This window comes from Liolophura sinensis, chromosome 6, assembly GCF_032854445.1.
Source record: "Liolophura sinensis isolate JHLJ2023 chromosome 6, CUHK_Ljap_v2, whole genome shotgun sequence".
Lineage (NCBI taxonomy): Eukaryota > Metazoa > Mollusca > Polyplacophora > Chitonida > Chitonidae > Liolophura > Liolophura sinensis.
In genome coordinates this window covers 21,546,706-21,567,106 of record NC_088300.1, presented here as the reverse complement: position 1 = coordinate 21,567,106, position 20,401 = coordinate 21,546,706, and the positions used below count along the sequence as shown (strand labels likewise).

Below are 20,401 nucleotides of genomic sequence, written 5' to 3'. Positions count from 1 at the left end.
CTATATTCTATGTAGTCACATATATGTATAAACATCTCGTACAACATTACACAAACAAAATGTTTCTATAACTTGTGAGTTTTCCCACCTTTTCCTCAGCCAGAGCAGTGATGAGGACAGAGGCTCTCTTCAGTCGTAAAGCTGTCAGCTTCTTTCTCTCCTCCAGGGCCTCTCTCTGATTCACACTCTCCTGATAACGGGTCTGCAGGCGCTTCAGGTGATCCTGGATCTGATGACAGGTAAAGCATGGTGGGGTGTTGGGTGAAACACTTTGTGAAACAGGTCAAGCAACAGGGGGTGATGAGTGAAACACTTGTGAAACAGGAGAAACACTTGTGTGGCAGAGGAATTACTGCTCTGACAGCTTTGGGTGTGATGACAGGTACAACAACAATAACAAAAAATACAAATTTCACAAAACAAATCACAAATAACAAAACATTGCTTTAAGAAAAAAAATCAGACAAGTCAATCATGTTTAACTTTAAGGTGGCATATCCCAGAATGGCTTGGACACTGCTGCCAGTCCAAAAATGGCACATGTATATGAAAACATAGCATATTACATCACAGGTGAGACTGCTTAACACAGATGTGTCAGATGTGGGGAATATATGAAACATGCACGAGACTAGTGAGGTCTAACACATAAAACACATGCACGTCAAACACATTTGTGAGAGAACACATTTAACAGCGAATGAAAAAGTAACAGAGCTACATCTACAGCCCATCTATGCTACATGTAAAAGGCATGAGAAACTAACATGTGGCATGTGGGCTTGTTGTTTATTGTGAAAAAAAGAAACATGGCATCTACCTTCCTCAAGCTGGTCTGCTTGCCTCCCAGGTTTTCCCGCGCTAACTTCAGTGCCTCTCTAGCCTCATCCACGCGCTTCTGTTTCGGTGTTACCATCTGAAGACAGATACATTAAATTCAATCAGTTCAATAGAGGTTAACGTTTTACAAATTCATATTTTAAAAGCTTGTGTTCAATTAATCTGTGAGTTCATCTATAAATCTATGAGTCAAAAAGTACTGAGATTAATTATTAAAAGATTTGTCTAATTTTTTCCATTTTTCCATACAAACAACTTGTCAAGGTTTTCCTATCTTTTGCTAATTTTTCAAATTCAACCATATACAGCAGATTCATGCAGATTCCGCCTTAAATAATTGCAACCTTCAAGTGCTGGAAAATGATGAAAGCAGCAAATTTTTCCCACGGAGTTGTAGCCCTTGGACCCAAACTTTCTTCTCCCCAAAGATAATTCCTGTGGGTAATGTTTGGAAGACTGGTGTGCCTTCAATTCAGCCTAATTACCACATGTAGTACAGACCTTGTAAACATCATTATAATGCTCCAGAGCCAGTACCCATTCACAGATACATCGACAGGCCAGGGAGACATGGCCGACTGTCTCAGGATTGAAGTCCTGCTGTTTGGAGTAGCGCTTTAACTGACGAAATGCCTACAACACAAGACACATCATCAGTAATCTGACACTCCATAAACTACATCTATCTAGTTCTTTGATTGCTCTCATGGGGCGACCTCAAGAAATTTCCAGAAACACAATGTCTGTGAGTTATACAAATGGACGAAAAGACTCTGAAGGGGTAAACCAACAACCCTTGGCAAGTTACTGAGTAACTTTTCCATGTTTGATGAAAAGAAATGCACTAGAAAAGACGAGTGGTTCACCAGCTAGCACTGTAAACCACTTACAGGTATTATCACCAAAGACTTGTGAACAATGAAAGCAAGGAAATTCCCTGCTCGAGACGGAGTTGAACTTGTGCCTCCTGTGCCAGCTGCTGGACATCATTATACTTATCACAGAGCCAAACCCTGTTCCCCCTGACCAATCAGAGGACATCATTAACAAACAATATGATCTTGTTACACTTATTGTTCATTTTGCTTTGCAGATACACCATGCATCAGAGTAACCATCTGGATCACCTAGTCATCAGGTCAGATCAGGATCTCAGTCTCCTTTGATCTTTCGTCTCAGACACAATACTGGTACATGTACAATAAACCACAATGTATTCTTTATGTCCTTAAATCAGATCAGTCTGTGAAGACAGTTGAGGAAATCAATCAGGATCTCTCTACAATACTTATTTCTTCCTCTTAGTGTCCCACCATCGGCTGTGAAAAAGCAGAAATTACTGTTTTCGTCCTAATAATTATATTTTTAGAGGCACATAAAACATCACTTCTGGTGCTGAAATTTACATTTTTGCAAGTAAGATATCATCCTGCCTTACAGGCAAGCCCCGAAATACCTTTTTAATATCAACAGACCACTGGTGAGTAATGTGGCCATAAACAAAATTTTAGGTATTTCAAAATACAGTAAATAAAATATAATGCCATCTATTTGTTTCCTATGAGGACATATTAAACAAGATGTCCTACCCTCTCTGGCACACTGTTTCTGTCAAACTGGACAAGTTTTTTGAGGAAGTTGGGATCCCCCAGCATGGTCTTAGCCGTGGTCCAGTCAGGTTTAATCTGGAATAGCACACAGACTGCAGCCATCACATTTGTCACCAGCAAGGGTGGGTTGTTGTACACTCTGTGGGAAGCAAAAGGACAAATGGTCATAAATGTTGGAATATTCTACACTGTTGCTGTTTTTTCTGTTTACAGACATTCTGTGAGAAATGAAGATATAGTAAGATTATTCATTATAAATGTCAACACACAGTCCAGTTATTTATTTGTGTTTCATCACAAGATTGTAACCATATAATGAAATAGCCAGGATTATTTGTACAATTGTTGAAAAACCCGAGAAAAAACTGAATACAGTTTTTTTGAATGTTCTTAAAAAGCTATGCTCAAGTTTCAGTCATAGAATGGCAGTCAGTTCGGGGACTGAAAGAAACCTATGTGTGCAGGGTAAAAGCTCAAGTCTTTAGCAATTAAGTTACAGGTGACCTTTGCTATGTGTGACGTAGACTTGGAACCGATCCTGAAGGAAGACAAATGGACTTCAACAATCAAAAACCTGAGCAACCACTCTGAAAAGCGCTTAAGATCTCTTACTACCAATAAGCCCCACAAACAATCACAGTGAGGAATACAGAAATTATAATTCCAAGGCTGGGGATCAAACCGTTGACTTGTTACTCAATAAAAGGAACATTTCTTTCACTTAACTTTCTATAAATATAAATGTGCATACCTGATTTCAGCTATGGAGGCTTTGTCCAGAGAATCCAGGCCCGCTATTGCATTCTGAAGGTTAGGAAGAACAGAGGCCAGGTCTTTCTCACACTCCTGTGTTCAACAGATGGTAATGGCAACATTAACAAAAACATACACACTTCTCCACTTTGGGACTGTATTCCATTTCAGGTAAAATTTCCATAAATCTGACTTCCTTAGTGAAGTCAACAGTTTTAGCATTATAACAGAATGGTTCTTAAATCATGGTTTTAACAAATCATTTAGTACATGTAATGTAAATTTTTAACATTTTTTTGCCCCTAAAGAACATTCTTAGGTGGAATTTATACAAACAGTTATTATGAAAATTACACCAAAAATGATTTGTTTGTGTCACTTAAGATGCACGCCTCATAAAACCGGAGAGATTATTTCTCTACACCCCCATAGTTCTCTCAGAATGCTTCAAAATATTGGTAGTTGTGGTGGTTCTAAAGATTGAAGAAATATGGTAACTACAAAATCACCTGAAATCACCTTTTGCCACCAGTATCTACATGTATAAATGGCCAAACTGTTGCTTAAGGACAGTAAAATCATGCATAAACAAAAATGGTGTCTGCAAGTTCTAATTTTGCCTTGATTCCTTCTATTCAACAAATAAATGAGAACAATCAAAGTTTGGACCAAGTAGTTGCACTGTGGCCAAAGTAAAATAATAGGACTGCAAATATTAAACTTGTACACTTCGTTTTGAGCTCAGAGACAAAAAGTAGAGCATAAACGAAAACAGGGAGACCTCCGTGGCCAAGGTGGTCAGCATGCCAGTGGGGAGCAATGACCCAGGTGCCTCTTACCAATGCAGTCGTTATGAGTTCAAGTACAGCTCATGCTGGCTTCCTCTTCGACCGTTCGTGGGAACGTATAAGTGAAATATTCTTGAATACGGCATAAAACCGCAATCAAACAAATAAACCAAATAAAAAACATTGTTTATTTGCCAATATAACATAATTTACTTCACCACCATATTGAGCCTGTGTTTGAAAATCATGCCAAACTGTTACAACTGTCGTACTTTCGGCAAATCAAGTGAAGTGATCTCACTGCGGCAAACTGAAAAACAGCATATGTCTGTCAGCTGGCTAGTGTGAAATCCAGCGGGTTCAATAAAACTGTTTCCTACCGAAACCAGCACCAGTTGTGAAAAATAAAATTTGAGTATGAGAATGAGCTGTGTGTTGTCTTAAAAATATAGCATCACACAGCTTGTGTAAAGTTTATACAGTACACTACTAATGGGGGGGTACTGAGCACTCACATCAGCGTAACTCTGCACCACCTCTGTCTCCTTCTTCATGATGGCCTCTTCCTGCTCCACAATCTCCCGCACCTGTTCTACAGCCACTTTGTCCCTCTCCAACTGCTGCAGTAGCTCTTCTGTGTCCCTGAAAACAGAGAGTGACCAATGCACAACACAAACTTTTATATCATTTGAAGCATATCTATTTCACTGGAATACAGCTAAAATTCTCCCTAAATCAGACCCCCTCTTACCTTGGCTTTTTCCTCAATCTGAGGTCCCAGTTCCTTCAGCTCTGTCTGCATGGTGCCTACTAATGAGTTAGCCTCGGACAGTTTGAAGAGTCCTGTCAACAGCCTGTTCCTATAATGGGTACAAAACAAACACTAGAATGTCGTTTCTCTTTAACTTTGCAAGGAAATTTTTTTACAGTCTGATCCATGGAATTGTGAATATGAGTAGAAAGGTTCTCCTGACAGGTAAAGTTTCAACTATTTTGTCTTGGTTGTTCAATTCCTATACTTTTCTCATTTACTGTACTGTCAGGAACACATGATACAAAGCATATACTGAGTACGGTAAAATTTCACTCAAACAGAAAATCAACTGAGAGGCCTGTTTTCTGTTAACATGCACTGGGATTTCACTGCAATAACCTGTACATACATGCACATCCAGTGTGTCAAACAGTCCCTCTCTCCACACTCAATGTCCCTTGTTTTTGCTTAGTCTGACACAAACAAATACACAGCACTGTTATTAGTAAACTGTGTGATGACATATGCCACACATAACAAACTTCACCATGAAGTACATGTATCTCACTTGTTGTCCAGGACTTTTGTCTTGCTATCCAGTAACATTTTGGAGTAGATGCGGATAAGCTCCATGTAGGTGCTGGGTGTGACATAGAACCTCCTCCTCATCTCCTCCCAGTACCGCCTGGCTGCCTGCTGCACACTGTGGTGGATCTCCACACACGCCTGTGACACACGACTTTTCAGGGCCTGGTTGAACGACAAAAGGTTAAGATTTTGCAATGGTGCACAATCTCAAAGAGCAGGAACGTACAAAATCAATGCAGTAACAAATATTTAAAAAGTCAGATTAGTGTATTAATTGGCATTTCATACAAATTCAGATACAAATATTTGTGTATTTACTTGATTGACTGTTAACACCTTACTGAAAAACATCTATACAACAGTGAATAGTTTTATGGGTTGAACAAAACCACTGGCTTGGAGCAAGTAAAATGTGAACTTTCTAACATCTGACCTACAGATACTGATGGAAGGCTAATGATATCCAATAAAAACTTCAAATAAGCCCACCAAAAAAGGACCTAGGAGGGCTGTTGAAAGCTTACTGCCATCAAGGCCCCAAGAAAAGTGGAGCCAAAAGATTCTACAAGAATGAGTGAAAACAAATATGCTTAATTCCTAGTTTAATATAACAATTATGATGGTGGAAAGACATTATTAATGTCTGTGAAGATTTTTATTCCACATGCATTCTATTATATAAATAGATGTAATCATTTTATTCACATATCAGTTCCATGATCTGCCTTGGCCTCATACCTTGACATCATGTGAGTCTGCTATAAAATCCTCATCCTGGAGGAAGATGTTAGCCACACTTAGCATGGCTTCATCAGTCCACTCGTTGTACCAGTCAATGGTGCAGCAGTTGATGAGGGCAGGGTTCATACGGCACCGCTGTCGGAACTTGTCCCCTGCAGGGCTCATGGTCAGCACCACATGCAGGTTCTGCTTCACACGCTGAGTAACACAACATACAGGGCAGATGGAATATGAAAGTATCAATGTCATTGTCAAACACACCGCTCACTGCATCATACTGAGTAATATCTATATAATTTTGATAAATCCAATCTTTCACCGGGTCATCATGTTATTGATGAAGTATTTACAATGTACAAGTGAAAGTGGGGGATCCACCAATTCCCTGTCAAAGGCAGTGATTGAAAGACAAGTGTCTTTAGAACCATGGCCACAGCTTGCTCTTGGTTTTTCCTCTGGACTGTGAAACAACTCCACTTCATTTTGGATCTAACATTTTGCTCAGGAAGTGTACCTGTAAACGATATTTCATCAGGAGACAAAATACCTATTATGTGCACTTGTCATATTAGGCAGCGAAACAGACAAAAGTTGTAGTCTTTGCTACAGAAACTTATTTTGAAGACAGACTTATATAAAACATGCCTGGTAACATCAGAACCTGAAGACAAGTGCCATCACAGTTTGCAAAACACACGTTAAGATGCCTTTATGGGGCCTTTTCAGGAGACCAGAGATCTCACCTGTATAAAGAACTGTGAGAGTGCTGCCCTGGTGTCAGGTATTTCCAGTTCAGCTGCTGCGCTTTTCAGCTCCATGGCAATGCCATCTAACTCTTCATTGTCAAACAGGTCTGGAACTTCACCAGAGTTCAGGATACAGTTGATGTCCTCCAGGAAGGACTCCTAGATGTGTAAAAAAACAAAAGAAAAACAACATGTCATATATCACAGAATGGTGCATGAATGTTTTAAGAGTTTAGCCCATGATTTTGAAAAGTGTATCCCATGATTCCTTGTGTCTAGTTGTGATTCTTTATAATTGGACACAGCTGTGGGGCAGTGGGGATCTGATGAGTGTGTTCACAGGATTGTACATACTTGTGACAAGACCAATAAACACGCTCATTCTTCACTGAACATGCAACTGTTAGCTCTAGTAGAATCGCTACACAGCTACTGCCAGAATGAACATCTCACGTATGGTGTGCCGAGTGAGCTGTGCCAAAACCCATCAGTGAACAACGATCACTAGTACCATCTCTACATATTTTCTACCAGAACGCATGTGTCATGTATGGTCTGTGTGAGAATGTCGTGCCAAAACAGGCAGATTAAGGTTAAACGGTGGAACAGCAACAAATAGGCCTACACTGATCACCAAACGACAACACTTCACTGTTCCCACTCACCGCAATTAGGTTCAGCTTCACGGGTTTGCCCTTGTTGGAATAAGAAAATCCATTTTCACACAGTCTGCTTGAATCAGAACTCGTGATGACACCTTACCTTGATAATCTAACAATAGCATTCACTATATGGAAATTTGGGAGGAGGAGACGCCAAACTACAACCTACTGAATGTTAAGATATAAACAGCTGAGTTGTATTGATGTCATGGCTAATCCCAGCCTTTCGCACAGCTCTGAGTATAACCTTTGAAGGTTCAACATAGTTAGGAGACTAACTGATGAGGGAATTTTAGATTGTTTTCATCAAAGTTATTCCACAAGCCAAAAAAAAAAAAAAACTTTCTTGGATGACTGACGGATCCCACCTTGAGAACAAGTCAATGGCTTCTTACATGCAACAAATACTGTTTTAATGATGGTGTACATGTACTAGTGGGTGTACAATCACTCTTCACTCATTTCATGCAAGAGGGTCAGCAGCCAGAGTCATTGAGGATTACTGCACAGCTGAGGGCTGATCACTCTTCCCGGTCATCTCCTCCAGTAACTCAAATGGGCTAAACTCTACGCCTAGAAATTTTCAGCTAAACTCTATGTCATTTAGGGTAGTGGTACAGCAATACATGTATTACCATAAAATTGTTACATACAAAATGTAACGTAAGAAAACCTGTCAAATTGAGGATAATTATGTTTTATAAGGAACATTTTCCATCTTTCAGTGACAAGGTCTAAAAAAAAAAGAACAAAAGAACAAAAATGGCAGCTCAAGGACCAGGGGTCTGTGCATGAATCTGAAGCCAGGTAAGAATGTGATTTATGTATGTCTAACAAGATACCAGTGTTGCTCTGAGTGTTTGTGATAGGTACAAATGGTAACTTCCAATGTCACATTCATACTTGTACAGAACCTAGCTCTCAACAAGATTTTAGTTAAAAAAAAATCATTTTTTTTTATATTATATAAGACATTATATAAGATGCCTCATCATCACCAGTTGTTCACCCTAAAGTTATGAATATGAAAAACAAATGTTGAAAACAGTATGGGAAAAGTGGATACATATTTCTGTTCATTGTTTGTTTCTAGAGATAAGATGAAATTTACCAAACAATACAAGTATTAAATCTGTAACAAAATGTACTTTAGGTAAGGTTTATTGCCAATCCAGAATATATTTTGGGCACTGAAATGTTTATCTCCAGACCACAGATTCAAGCGTCTTGAAGTGTCTTGCCACACTGCCCTACCAACTGAGCTACCTAAGCCAGACGGTAGAAGTAACTCACATGTAGCACATCTTAGGGTGTATTTCTTTATTTTATGACCAGTCTTTTGTCAGTCATTAAATCTAATGATTTCTTCCGTGACAATGATTATAGTTGCGTTTTTCCATCTATCCCATTATTGAAAGCACGCTCACACAGAAAGCACTTTGTCACTCAAATGTTAAATAACAACTGATCCACCAATTTTTCCCATACATTTTGCTCTCTAACTGGGCATTTTTAGGGTAAAATTAACATAAAATTTTCATTTGTGTACACAAGATAAAAGAAAATACATTTCAGAGACATGTCATATAACATTGTATGCTAACAAATAACTGAGGGAATAAAAAAGCCCTCACCTGTACTAAATCTCCATCTGTAAGCAGGAACACCGTGTTGTGACCTTTGACCCCAGCTAGGCGGTACACCGTCTTCAGGTCATTGCGGAACTCCTCTGTCCCATAATGCCGATGGAGGGAGAGCTTGACGAGTTCACAGCCCGCAATAAACGCACTCAGGTTAATGCTGGTGGACTTCCCTGTACCATCCACACCAACCTGACATGGAATCAGCAGTAGTTAAATCATTGATGTAAAACACTGTTTAATTCTTCAGCATGGTATTGAATAGCACACATGTGTACACTTTCAACACTGCTCTTTTCATTTTTATAAATTGGTTTAGAATATATAATCACGTATAGCAAAAGTTTAACCTTTATATATACTGCACAGTTATAAACACATACATTCCCTTTTTTCATCTATTTGAGAATAGTAATAAGTTTTCACGTAATCTACTGCACCAAGAAAGGTTGGAGATGCAACTGTAAATGAAACCATGAATTTTGCATCATTATCTACATTTGATTACCTTAAATTTTTGGGATTTCAAAGTTTGCAGGACAATAAGGGAAAGTGTAAATTTACATACTAGCAACATGTGTCCCCCAGGTTGACGGAAGACACGGACAGCCCGAGATATGTGCTCTACAGCGTCCTTGAAAAACACCATTTGTGGTATCTGAAGAGTAAATATATTCAAGAGATGAAGCAATAACAATGTTTAATATACGCTAGTAGAATCACAGTACAGTTGTCATTTGTACATTTAAGTCTGAAACTGATTTACTCCTCTGTGTAATTCATTATTCCTGATTAGAAATGTTGGCCAATGTCACAGACATATTCACACTTTGAAACACACACAAACGGAACATTTCATGACAAAATCTTATGAAGTAAAATACTATAAACTAATATGCTATGCTGAAATCAACGTAAATTTGAAGCCTACACACTACTGTATGCCTTGTTAAGCTGTGTGTACACTGCTTAAATACTTTGAGAATGGTTAAGTTCACCATTATGTGGTACTCTTTCAGGGCAGAGGTTAATCCGGGGATAGCGAACAGAAAACCAATCTTACCTGGTGATTGGTTAAGTCCACCATTATGCGGTACTCTTCCAGGGCAGAGGTTAATCAGGGGAAAGCAAACAGAAAACCAATCTTACCTGATGATTGGTTAAGTTCATCCTCATGTGGTATTCTTCCAGGATTGAGGTCAGCTTGTTGAGGTCAGTCATGGGTCTGTAGATGTGAGCTAAAGCAGGATCTGTCCCATCTGGGTCAAAGAAGTCTCCAAACAAAACCTGCTCAGTGTTCAGTTTTTCCTGCGTCCACTTTATCTAAAACAAGTTAACAATGACATGCATATGTCATAATTGTATTTGTAAACATAACTAGAATCTGGGTATCCAAAATACTCCCCTTTCCCCCTTCCCAACATCTGCAAGAATTACATGAATAAAAGAAAGAAAATGAAAATAACACTCAGACTGTCATTATTACTAAGCATGTAGATGTTTGGATGATATAAAAGATATACACAAAGTTTCCAGAAAATTGGAGCAATACTTTCGCAGGAGGTGCATAGACAAAATCCGTGGGCAGGAAAATCCATTTCTGCACGAAGTAAATGAATGGGAGTAATCATAATAATTATTACCTGACTGTAATTAAACTTTAGCACGCACAAGTTTAGATGATAGGGAAGGTGTATGCTAAGTTTTATGGAAATACTGCTGTATATATTTTGGTCTACACAATGGCTTTTTGATCACTGATTCTGAGCATACCTTAAAGAAATCAAGTAAGTTGTTAGCAAGGTGAGAGAAGAAGGTGAGTTTGTCGTCTTCGTCCACCAGCCTGTCATGGAAGACACGCGTGGCCTCATGGGCAAACAGCTGGGCACAGTTCTCCTTCCCCACAATCACAGACTCATGAGCACGCATGATACCATGAATGACCTGCAGGACAAAATAGCACAGGGCTTGCTCATTCTGTGGGATAAACTTTTAAAATGTTCCTCCACAAAAAAGGTAAGCACTAATATATGTTAACACATAATGAGGTTTGTTTCAGACAACTGCTGTCAACATGAGATGTCTGGGAAACTCTCAGATATCGCTTTTTTACTTCGACATACATGTTCATGTGAAAGTCCACCTCGATCTACATGTATCATCTAAATAAATGTATTCTGACATTTTTCTCCCATTTTCATTTACCAATACACAATCTTATGTCATAACATTTTGCTTAAACATATGGAGTCAGATAATGTAATCATGTATTTAAATAGGTTTGAAACTGTCCCTTGAAGTCTGTGATGTGTTCTCATACATACAGGTATAGTTAAAGATCTATCAGTTTATCAACAATATTTTCCCATTTACTGAAGCCTATCAATCTGCAAATGACAACCATACTCTAACATCCTACATGTAACTAAAATGCCACACTGACATTCCATTGTTAAATCATATTCAACACCTCACCTTGGAAAGATCTCTGATGTTGAATGTGTAATGAGACTTTGCTGGAGTAGGGAGCATGTTGGCACACATGGTGTAGTAGATGTCAATACTGGCGGTGACGATGGGGAAGAGACAGCCTGTTACCTCTGGCATGAACTCCCCGTCATGGAAGAACCTACCCAGCTGAACCTGGTAGATGTGCTGGAGGGAGCGAGTGGAAGGGTGGGGTAGGGCCAGCATGCTACAATGTAAAGGCATGGAGGAAATGTTTATCAGTGCAACACCATACAGACTATACTGTGTGTTAACAAAATATTAGTTAAAGTTGAATATGATAAACAATTTATGACATTAAAAACCTAAGGCTTACTAGTTTAAGGTAACATGGGCTGTTTTACAAAAGAAATATTAACTTTGTCCTCAGTGTGTAAATCTGAAATGTTTGCCTCACAAAAAGTGATACAGATTACAGGCTAAGATGACATACAGATGAGGATATAGTCTGAGATGACAGATGGAAGCACTGTGCACCGCACCAGTGCAGAGTCCCAAAGGCTAGAAAAATAAGCCAATCGGTTTATGCGGTATTGTTAATCTTTGTTTGACCAGTATTCAAAGAGGCGGCAATTCTTTTCACACCTTTGATTAATACATTAAATCAACTGGCAAAGCGACCTGTCACCTTTTGAGCAGTTCAGCAAAAAAGTATGAATTCACTGTTATCGTTCACCTGTCATTCATTCTCCATCAAGCAACACGATTAGTTTTGGATTGTTTTCGGTTTTAATCGGCCTCAGTGGGCGTTCAGAGACCCCTAACATTGCCGCAGCTGTCAAACGGCCACTGCATGGCGGTACACAGTTCACAGTTTGTTATAAGCTCACCCACTGGTCCACAGGAGAGACACAGTCAATGGGATAGTTGGAATTATTTTTCATGATATTGACTGCTAAAATTAGTTTCACACGAAAATTAAGTACTTCACAGTAGTAGCAATGTACACTGTATTATTAATATTTAATTGCATACGTGGCACCGATCATTCAGATAGGACATGTAGCAGTCTTGACAATGATATGTACTGACCAGAAGTTTTTAAGGAGCCTTGGACTGACAGGGTTTCTCCCTCCTCCTGGGGGTCCGCAGGCTGCCACCAGGGTCACATCCAAGATTGTCTGACAACAAGTCAAACATACAGAGATAAGAGTCTGAAATCAGACATGCTGTCACAGATTTCAGGTAGATGCATTTTATCTTTATAAATTTTAAGTAAATTATATCCTTTTTGAACAACAACTTTCACTCAATCATTATTTAATAATTATTTCATTCTAAGGAATACTACAAACCCAACCAAGCCTTGGTGTATTTTGATGACAATGTGTATTTTAAAGACCCTATATGAATCCACTCTGGATGGTACACTTATGAGCCACAAATCTACTGAAAAGCAAAAATGAAATCATATAACTGAGAAAAAGCATTTTGTTCATACTGCTCAAGCATACTGTCAGTAAATACCTTCCAGGAGAGTTTCTTGGTATCGTAGAAGCCACCATGCTCTAACAGTTGACGGAGAAGTTCCAATGGTGCCTGAGAGCCAAAGATGTCTGGGGCAGGCATACTGAGGTCATCCACGAACATGATCACCTGGTCAACACAGGCAGAACAGATGAACAGCAGCAAATGTGTGGTGATGAACGCAAGAAAATAACAATGACAAAACTGTTAAAGGCAGAAAGATTTCAATAAATCATACAGCCTAGATGAGGACAATGATCTTCATATTTTGTGCAGACCCAACACACAACATCATTCAAGTAAGCATATAATATGCACGCCTGTGGTCTGAATTCATTGCATTGAAATGCTGGTGCACTTAGATGTCACAAAGAGTGTAATGTCATCACATATGAAAATGTGATGATATGACGTAAGTATGTTATATCTTGTAGAACAAAATTCGAGATGTAGACGATCTATATGGTATATATACGTATGCTTGGGATGGTCTATATGGGTTATAATACACCTCTGGAATAACACTGTGTCCATTCTTACAGGTTTATCATATGTCACAAGCTACTTTTTTCTAACAGTGGCTAAAGAACTTCTTACAATTCACACCACTTATAACACGATAGGCAGATTTGTCAACCAACACCACTGTAAAGAGGGAGCGGGGTACATGTACTTTAATATATGTCATATACTCCTACAACTGCGGTTTGTATACCTTCCTGCCTCGTGGTGCTCCAAGTGTGTCACGTGACTTCTTGATAAGTCTCTGCATAATCTGAGCCTGAAGGCGACTGGAGGTGGTCTGGGCGCTAAACTGTATGGTGGAACGGATGACCCCAGTCGGGGGTTTGGGACGGGAGGCACCCAGAATCAGCTCCAGGCTCTTCCCCTCCTGCTCTAGCTCCCTTCCTCGTGTCAGAGAGTTGATGCTCTCTAGGATGGAATGGCTCTTATCTGAGTAGTTAAGGATGCTGCCCAGAACAGTACCAGCCTTGGTGGATGTCCCACCCTCCTTACATAGCTGGTCCAGCAGGTTGTTCAATATTGTTGTTTTCCCCACACCAGACTCTCCTGTTTAGCAGGAAAACAATTTTGTGGAAGGATGTAATATTTTAAAGTTTTACTATCTCAAGTAATACATTGTGCAAGAAATCCAACATTTGGATATTAATCAGAAACTCTATAAAGGTAAGACCTGTAATTAGAATTTCTAAAGAGGAGATTATCATATACAGAATTGCTTTCAATACAATTTGTAGATTAAAGCATAAGATATTAAGCTAAATGTACATGGTCTTGAAGCAAGATTAAAATTATCTTACAGAGGTACAAATCTGACATAAATAACACTGGTAAAATTTTTCACACAAAGATACTAGGAACATGGTTTTGTCAACAGAGGTTCATTTCACACAGACAGAATGAAGCCAATCTCTTGGTGAACCCAAGACAGTTACAGTATAACCATAGTGCTCTATGAACAGTTTACTACATGTATTCTCAAACATTGGCTATTGGCATCTTACCATTCTCAGAATTGGCTGTTAGCATCTTCCGATTCAGAAAAACTGTGTGTCAAAACTTTACCATTCCGTAGTACTGGCTGTCAGACCCTAACCATTCAGTAGTACTGGTTGTCTGATCCTTAATTACCTTTCAGCAGTAATGGCTGTCAAAACCTTACCGTTCAGCAGTCCTTGATGTCAAAACCTTACCATTCAGGAGTACCTGATGTCAGAACTTTAACATTCAGCAGTACTGGCTGTCGGACCCTAACCATTCAGCAGTATTTGATGTCAGAACCTTACCATTCAGCAGTATTTGATGTCAGAACCTTACCATTCAGGAGTACCTGATGTCAGAACCTTATAATTCAGCAGTAATGGCTGTCAAAACCTTACCGTTCAGCAGTCCTTGATGTCAAAACCTTACCATTCAGGAGTACCTGATGTCAGAACTTTAACATTTAGCAGTACTGGCTGTCGGACCCTAACCATTCAGCAGTATTTGATGTCAGAACCTTACCATTCAGCAGTATTTGATGTCAGAACCTTACCATTCAGGAGTACCTGATGTCAGAACCTTATAATGCAGCAGTAATGGATGTCAAAACCTTACCGTTCAGCAGTCCTTGATGTCAAAACCTTACCATTCAGGAGTACCTGATGTCAGAACTTTACCATTCAGCAGTACTGGCAGTCGGACCCTAACCACTCAGCAGTACTTGATGTCAGAACCTTACCATTCAGCAGTACTTGATGTCAGAATCTTATAATTCAGCCGTAATGGATGTCAGAACCTTACCATTCAGGAGTACCTGATGTCAGAACCTTATAATTCAGCCGTAATGGATGTCAGAACCTTACCATTCAGGAGTACCTGATGTCAGAACCTTATAATGCAGCAGTAACGGATGTCAAAACCTTACCGTTCAGCAGTCCTTGATGTCAAAACCTTACCATTCAGGAGTACTTGATGTCAGAACTTTACCATTCAGCAGTACTGGCTGTCGGACCCTAACCACTCAGCAGTACTTGATGTCAGAACCTTACCATTCAGCAGTACTTGATGTCAGAATCTTATAATTCAGCCGTAATGGATGTCAGAACCTTACCATTCAGGAGTACCTGATGTCAGAACCTTACAATTCAGCCGTAATGGATGTCAGAACCTTACCATTCAGGAGTACCTGATGTCAGAACCTTATAATTCAGCAGTAATGGATTTCAGAACCTTACCATTCAGCAGCACTGGTTGTTTGTTCAGCAACAGCAGACCAATTAGAAAGGAGAAGCGGACATTGTCCACAGTAGGGACGATCTCAGAGGCCTGACTGTTGGTCTTCTTTACTCCGCTGGATGCCACCCCCATACTCTCCCCAATTGTGATCATGGCGCCCTTCTCTATGAGTGATTTGGTGGATGGGATTAACTGGTCCCAGGTCACAAAGGAGCCGGACTCTAGGTCCACAAAGTAGCTGTACATGGGGCGGTGACCAGCTGGCAGACGAACACCTGGTGAAGTAGGGAAACATGTATATAATATACATACAGATACAGAGCAGCAAGACACTACAAGCCATCATTAATGTTTAGACATAGAACACTGTTCATTAATCCTTTGACCTCACACCAGAGACATCTCGCAACTTCAATGGGACTAGGATCTTCAATGGCTTAATATGGCCCAGAACAAACTTGCTTTACAGCTATCATGACTTATATCCCAGAAGATGAACTTGTTTTGTATCTTCTGTGTCTTACTGCCCTGAACACAAATTTGATTTGTAAGTTGATGAAGCCATGGACAAAGTCCAGTTCAGCATAACGCACCTCTAGTTCCTTACATGTATTGCCAGGTGACTACATGTTATCACCACAGAAAACATGTCGGATCGATAAGGAGGACAAAACAATACAACATAATACACATCAAAGTCTAAAAAATGGTAAAATATTATGTATTTCAGCTTAAAACCTGTCACTTACCGAGATGTCCTTCCACCTCAAAGACTTCATGCAGGAAGTTGTCAAACTCCATACAGATGTTGATGCTCAGGTCCTTCTCAGAACCACGTCTGTTTAGAGAGTCATCATCATAATCCTCTGTCCGTTTATAGTTCCCACCTATGCTCCACGTGTAGGCAAACACAAACAGCTTCCCCAACAGGTTCAGCAGCTGACCAGGGTTCTTCTGCAGGTAGTACTGCTTCTCCCCGACACTGATAGAACACAACCAGAGTACATGTCATGAATGTCATGTCAGAACAGTGAACTATTAAATATAGAGAGAGAAGTATATGTACAGGCACTATCAGCAGTCACTAATCAGCTATAGTATTCGGTTGGTTTGTCTGTTGGCGAGTTTTTGACATCTCTTTCAACAGCTACCTTTTAACATGGGTCATTCACTTTAATGAGGGTCCTGCATGCAAGACAACATGAAACACTGTGGAGGGAGTTGGATGGGTCTGGCAAAAATACACCCACTTAGAAAGATTAGCAGAAAATGACGTGACACATTGTAACTTCTTTCACTAAACCCCTTGGAGTGCATAAAGTAACTCATTTTATAACCTTAACACCTGGATGAAATTCAGTAACATAGTGAAGATGTCTAACATCAGACATAACACCAAACTGTGTACAGCTTATAACTTGGTCAATTTAGCAAAACCATGACTATCATGGCTAGGCTCAAATGTCTGATTACTCACAGACTCTCAGAGCTCTCTGTCTCAAAGAGAAAGTCCCCAAGGGTATCCTCTTTTGTCTTTAGTTTCCTTGTTGAACGTTTCTTTCCTTTCTGTCCAAATCGTGTTACGCCTTTCATGCTCTGTCTAGATGACGTCCTTGAGGGTTGGCTGGCCTGGCTGTCAGGGCTAGGTACTCTTAACTCTTCTTTATCTACAGGAGGAACATAAAATATATGTAAATGTGGGTTTCAAATGTGGGTGTCAGTTGACAGGTAATAATATTACTGTGAACATGACACACCTACATGTTATGATGTATGAAACTTAAATTTGCTTTACTTTCACTTTTTATATGGAATTATTACCTACATACATTTCCATTTACGTAATTCTAAAATACCTTTTCAGATATTTAACAAATGTAATTATAATGATATTTATGAAATAAAATTTACAGAACAAAACTGTACGCAAACAATAAAATAACCGTATTGAAATGTATCAGTTCAGATTGCACAAATATGAAAACTGGCAGAGCTGAATAGACCATTTCCCCCCCAACAGCATGGCCACCCTCGACTCTGCTAAACATTATTACCAGGTAAACTAAAAATGCATATTTGTGTGCTATTTGGCAACAGTAAAAGATCGTTCTAAAAATCCCTCCTGGATCACCACCAAAATATAACAGGTCGTGCTAAAATTTCATCCAAATGACTTTTGCCGTAAAGTTCCTGACAGACAGACACACAGACAATTAAACACTGGAGAAAACCTCCTAAATGGCAGTACTGTGATTAGTGTTTGCCTTTACATATGTCTTACCTGGATTGCCAAAGCCTCCATGTTTGGTCATGAACTCAAAGTAAGCTGATAAAATGCTGCACAAACTGGTCACCAGGCACATCTCTGGTGCTGGTACATTCTGAAACTGTTTGTTCTCCTTGAAGAAATTGAGTCCCTTATCTACAGAGAGCTCAAACAGATCCTGTAAGTGAGCCTTGCCACTGTCTGGGATGTCCTTCTGTAGTCTTTGTATCCAGGTCTTCACATAAGGTCTCCAGCCAAGGTCTACAGGATCCTGGAACATGCGCAAAAGGAGATATCGTTCTATGACATGTAGCTGAAGACAATGTTTGTGCTACCCATCCTACATGTAAGTGTCATAAAGGTAACTATATTCTCCTACAAGTTTAATTACACTTCTAGAAACTGAAAGAGCAGCCTCATTCCAGGTTCACGGCAACTGTAACCAGTCTGTCACTGCATAAAGTCACCATGAATACCATAAACAACAGGTGGTACCAAGAAATATCCATCTCAAAAATAATACTCACTCTCATGCATACATGCTTCAAGGAGCAGTATATGCACATACCTAAAGGAGCTGCCTCTTCCCCAGGGTCAGACTGGATAACACCATCCTGTTACATGTCAGCTGAAGATGGCCTGATCAATTTGCATGCCTCTAAGATACATGTCAGCATCAGTGATTATCCATGGGATAGATTACCTGAAAATCTGATCCAATACTGGCTAATGCCTATACAGACTTACCATAAAGACCATGGCACATCGGCTGATGGTAGCAGGGCTGGCCTGAGCCAGATTATCCACCTCAAACAGCAGCCTCATGCCAGGTGTCAGATTAACACGCTCCCCATTGGCCAGACAGAGGACCTTTGAGTCATCAAGCACTGTGTTCAGGTTCTCCACCCACAGAGTATCAACAGGTCCATCCATGACCAGCCATCGCCAGTCCGTCACTGACTGTTCCCCAGGTTCAGAGCCTTCAATATCAGTGGCCACCGTGTACCCTGTAGCTGCCTCACTCAGCCCTATCTCACTGGCTGTCTCTGAGCTCATTGTTGTGGATAATGCCTGGCAAATGGAAAAAATACAGAGATCATGTAACAAAATGTGCAACTTTCCGGACTTAATGTTTCAAAGGGGCATAACTACAAATATTTTCTGGGCTGACTTTTATACCGGAGTGAAGGGAGTAGCCAGAACACAGTAACTAGGCTAACACACAACCAAACAATTTGTTATTTCAGTTCAAGCATTAGATCCCACAACAGCCAAAAACAGACAAGAATTTGTCCTGAAAGCATATTAACGGAAATGAATACCTGCCAAATGACCTCAGCCATGTTACATGTGTTCATACTGTTTGACTGTATACGTATGAATTTGCTTTTAATTTTGCTTCTAATGTATACAGACTAGATTTTCTATAAATGTTCCCTGCTATTAAAGCACGTGTGGAATTTCATCCCACCATGGCAGAAGAGACTTAAATATATATGTCCATACAATAATTCTTTAATTTCAAAAGCCAAAAATGAGAATTCCAACATGCCTAAAGTGAACAAAACATTTCCAACAAACACTGCGGGAACATTTTCAAAATCAGCTGTCTTGTTGCGCTACAAAATCTGGAACAGGACATGTTGATGAACTTCGGGCACTGTCACTATGTGTATCACAACCTCACATTTGAGGATATCAGATTTGAGGAGGTTCCTGTGGCACAAATTGCACAATGAGGTTCTGCTCTTACCTTCCCTGACAAGCTCGTGTCTGATACTGTTGCATCTACAGCCGCCACCTGCTCTATTGTGGTTGACGTGGGAACAATGGATGTGTCACGGGCAAATTTTCGTGTTGCTGAAGCAATAAGTCCATCTGTCCACTCAAATGTGTTGGGGTCAGTCTCCCCATACAACTCTCCCAGTTTCACACATTTAGGGTTGACCACAAATGTCTCCACATGACCCCTCTTGCCTCGCGTTTGCTGGTAGGAAGAAATATGTAGTATTTTGTATCACGGCACAAATTTAATGGTTTTTTTTTTGTTAAATTTTAACATCATTAACAAGATCCATGCCCTGTAATGACTACATTTTACACAAAGCCACCGTAGCTTACCTATTATTATCTGTCACATCCCAACCCAAACAGCAAAAGTGAGCATGGGCCAACCAAGGGAGTTTCACACTTATTTTTCAATCAAACTACATACATTAGTCATCCCAATGGGAATTCAACTAATTTCACCTTAAATCAATTGGACTTTCCTATAGTCAATAATTTGAAAATGGATGAC

At 39.7% G+C, this 20,401-nt stretch overlaps 1 protein-coding gene across 1 annotated transcript in view; it reads right to left on the bottom strand.

Annotated features, from left to right (window-relative positions):
* Positions 1-20,401, bottom strand: part of LOC135469202 (dynein axonemal heavy chain 6-like) — a 90,730-nt gene that overhangs the window by 43,880 nt on the left and 26,449 nt on the right. Inside the window, 24 exon segments of the mRNA XM_064747753.1 lie at positions 89-229; positions 821-916; positions 1,342-1,473; positions 2,430-2,589; positions 3,202-3,296; positions 4,507-4,636; positions 4,747-4,851; positions 5,314-5,495; positions 6,072-6,272; positions 6,818-6,979; positions 9,117-9,314; positions 9,691-9,780; positions 10,272-10,445; positions 10,896-11,066; positions 11,598-11,817; positions 12,663-12,751; positions 13,098-13,226; positions 13,813-14,168; positions 15,836-16,111; positions 16,586-16,818; positions 17,314-17,503; positions 18,118-18,373; positions 18,850-19,173; positions 19,856-20,089. Of these exon segments, the coding sequence (XP_064603823.1) occupies positions 89-229; positions 821-916; positions 1,342-1,473; positions 2,430-2,589; positions 3,202-3,296; positions 4,507-4,636; positions 4,747-4,851; positions 5,314-5,495; positions 6,072-6,272; positions 6,818-6,979; positions 9,117-9,314; positions 9,691-9,780; positions 10,272-10,445; positions 10,896-11,066; positions 11,598-11,817; positions 12,663-12,751; positions 13,098-13,226; positions 13,813-14,168; positions 15,836-16,111; positions 16,586-16,818; positions 17,314-17,503; positions 18,118-18,373; positions 18,850-19,173; positions 19,856-20,089 (4,344 nt within the window).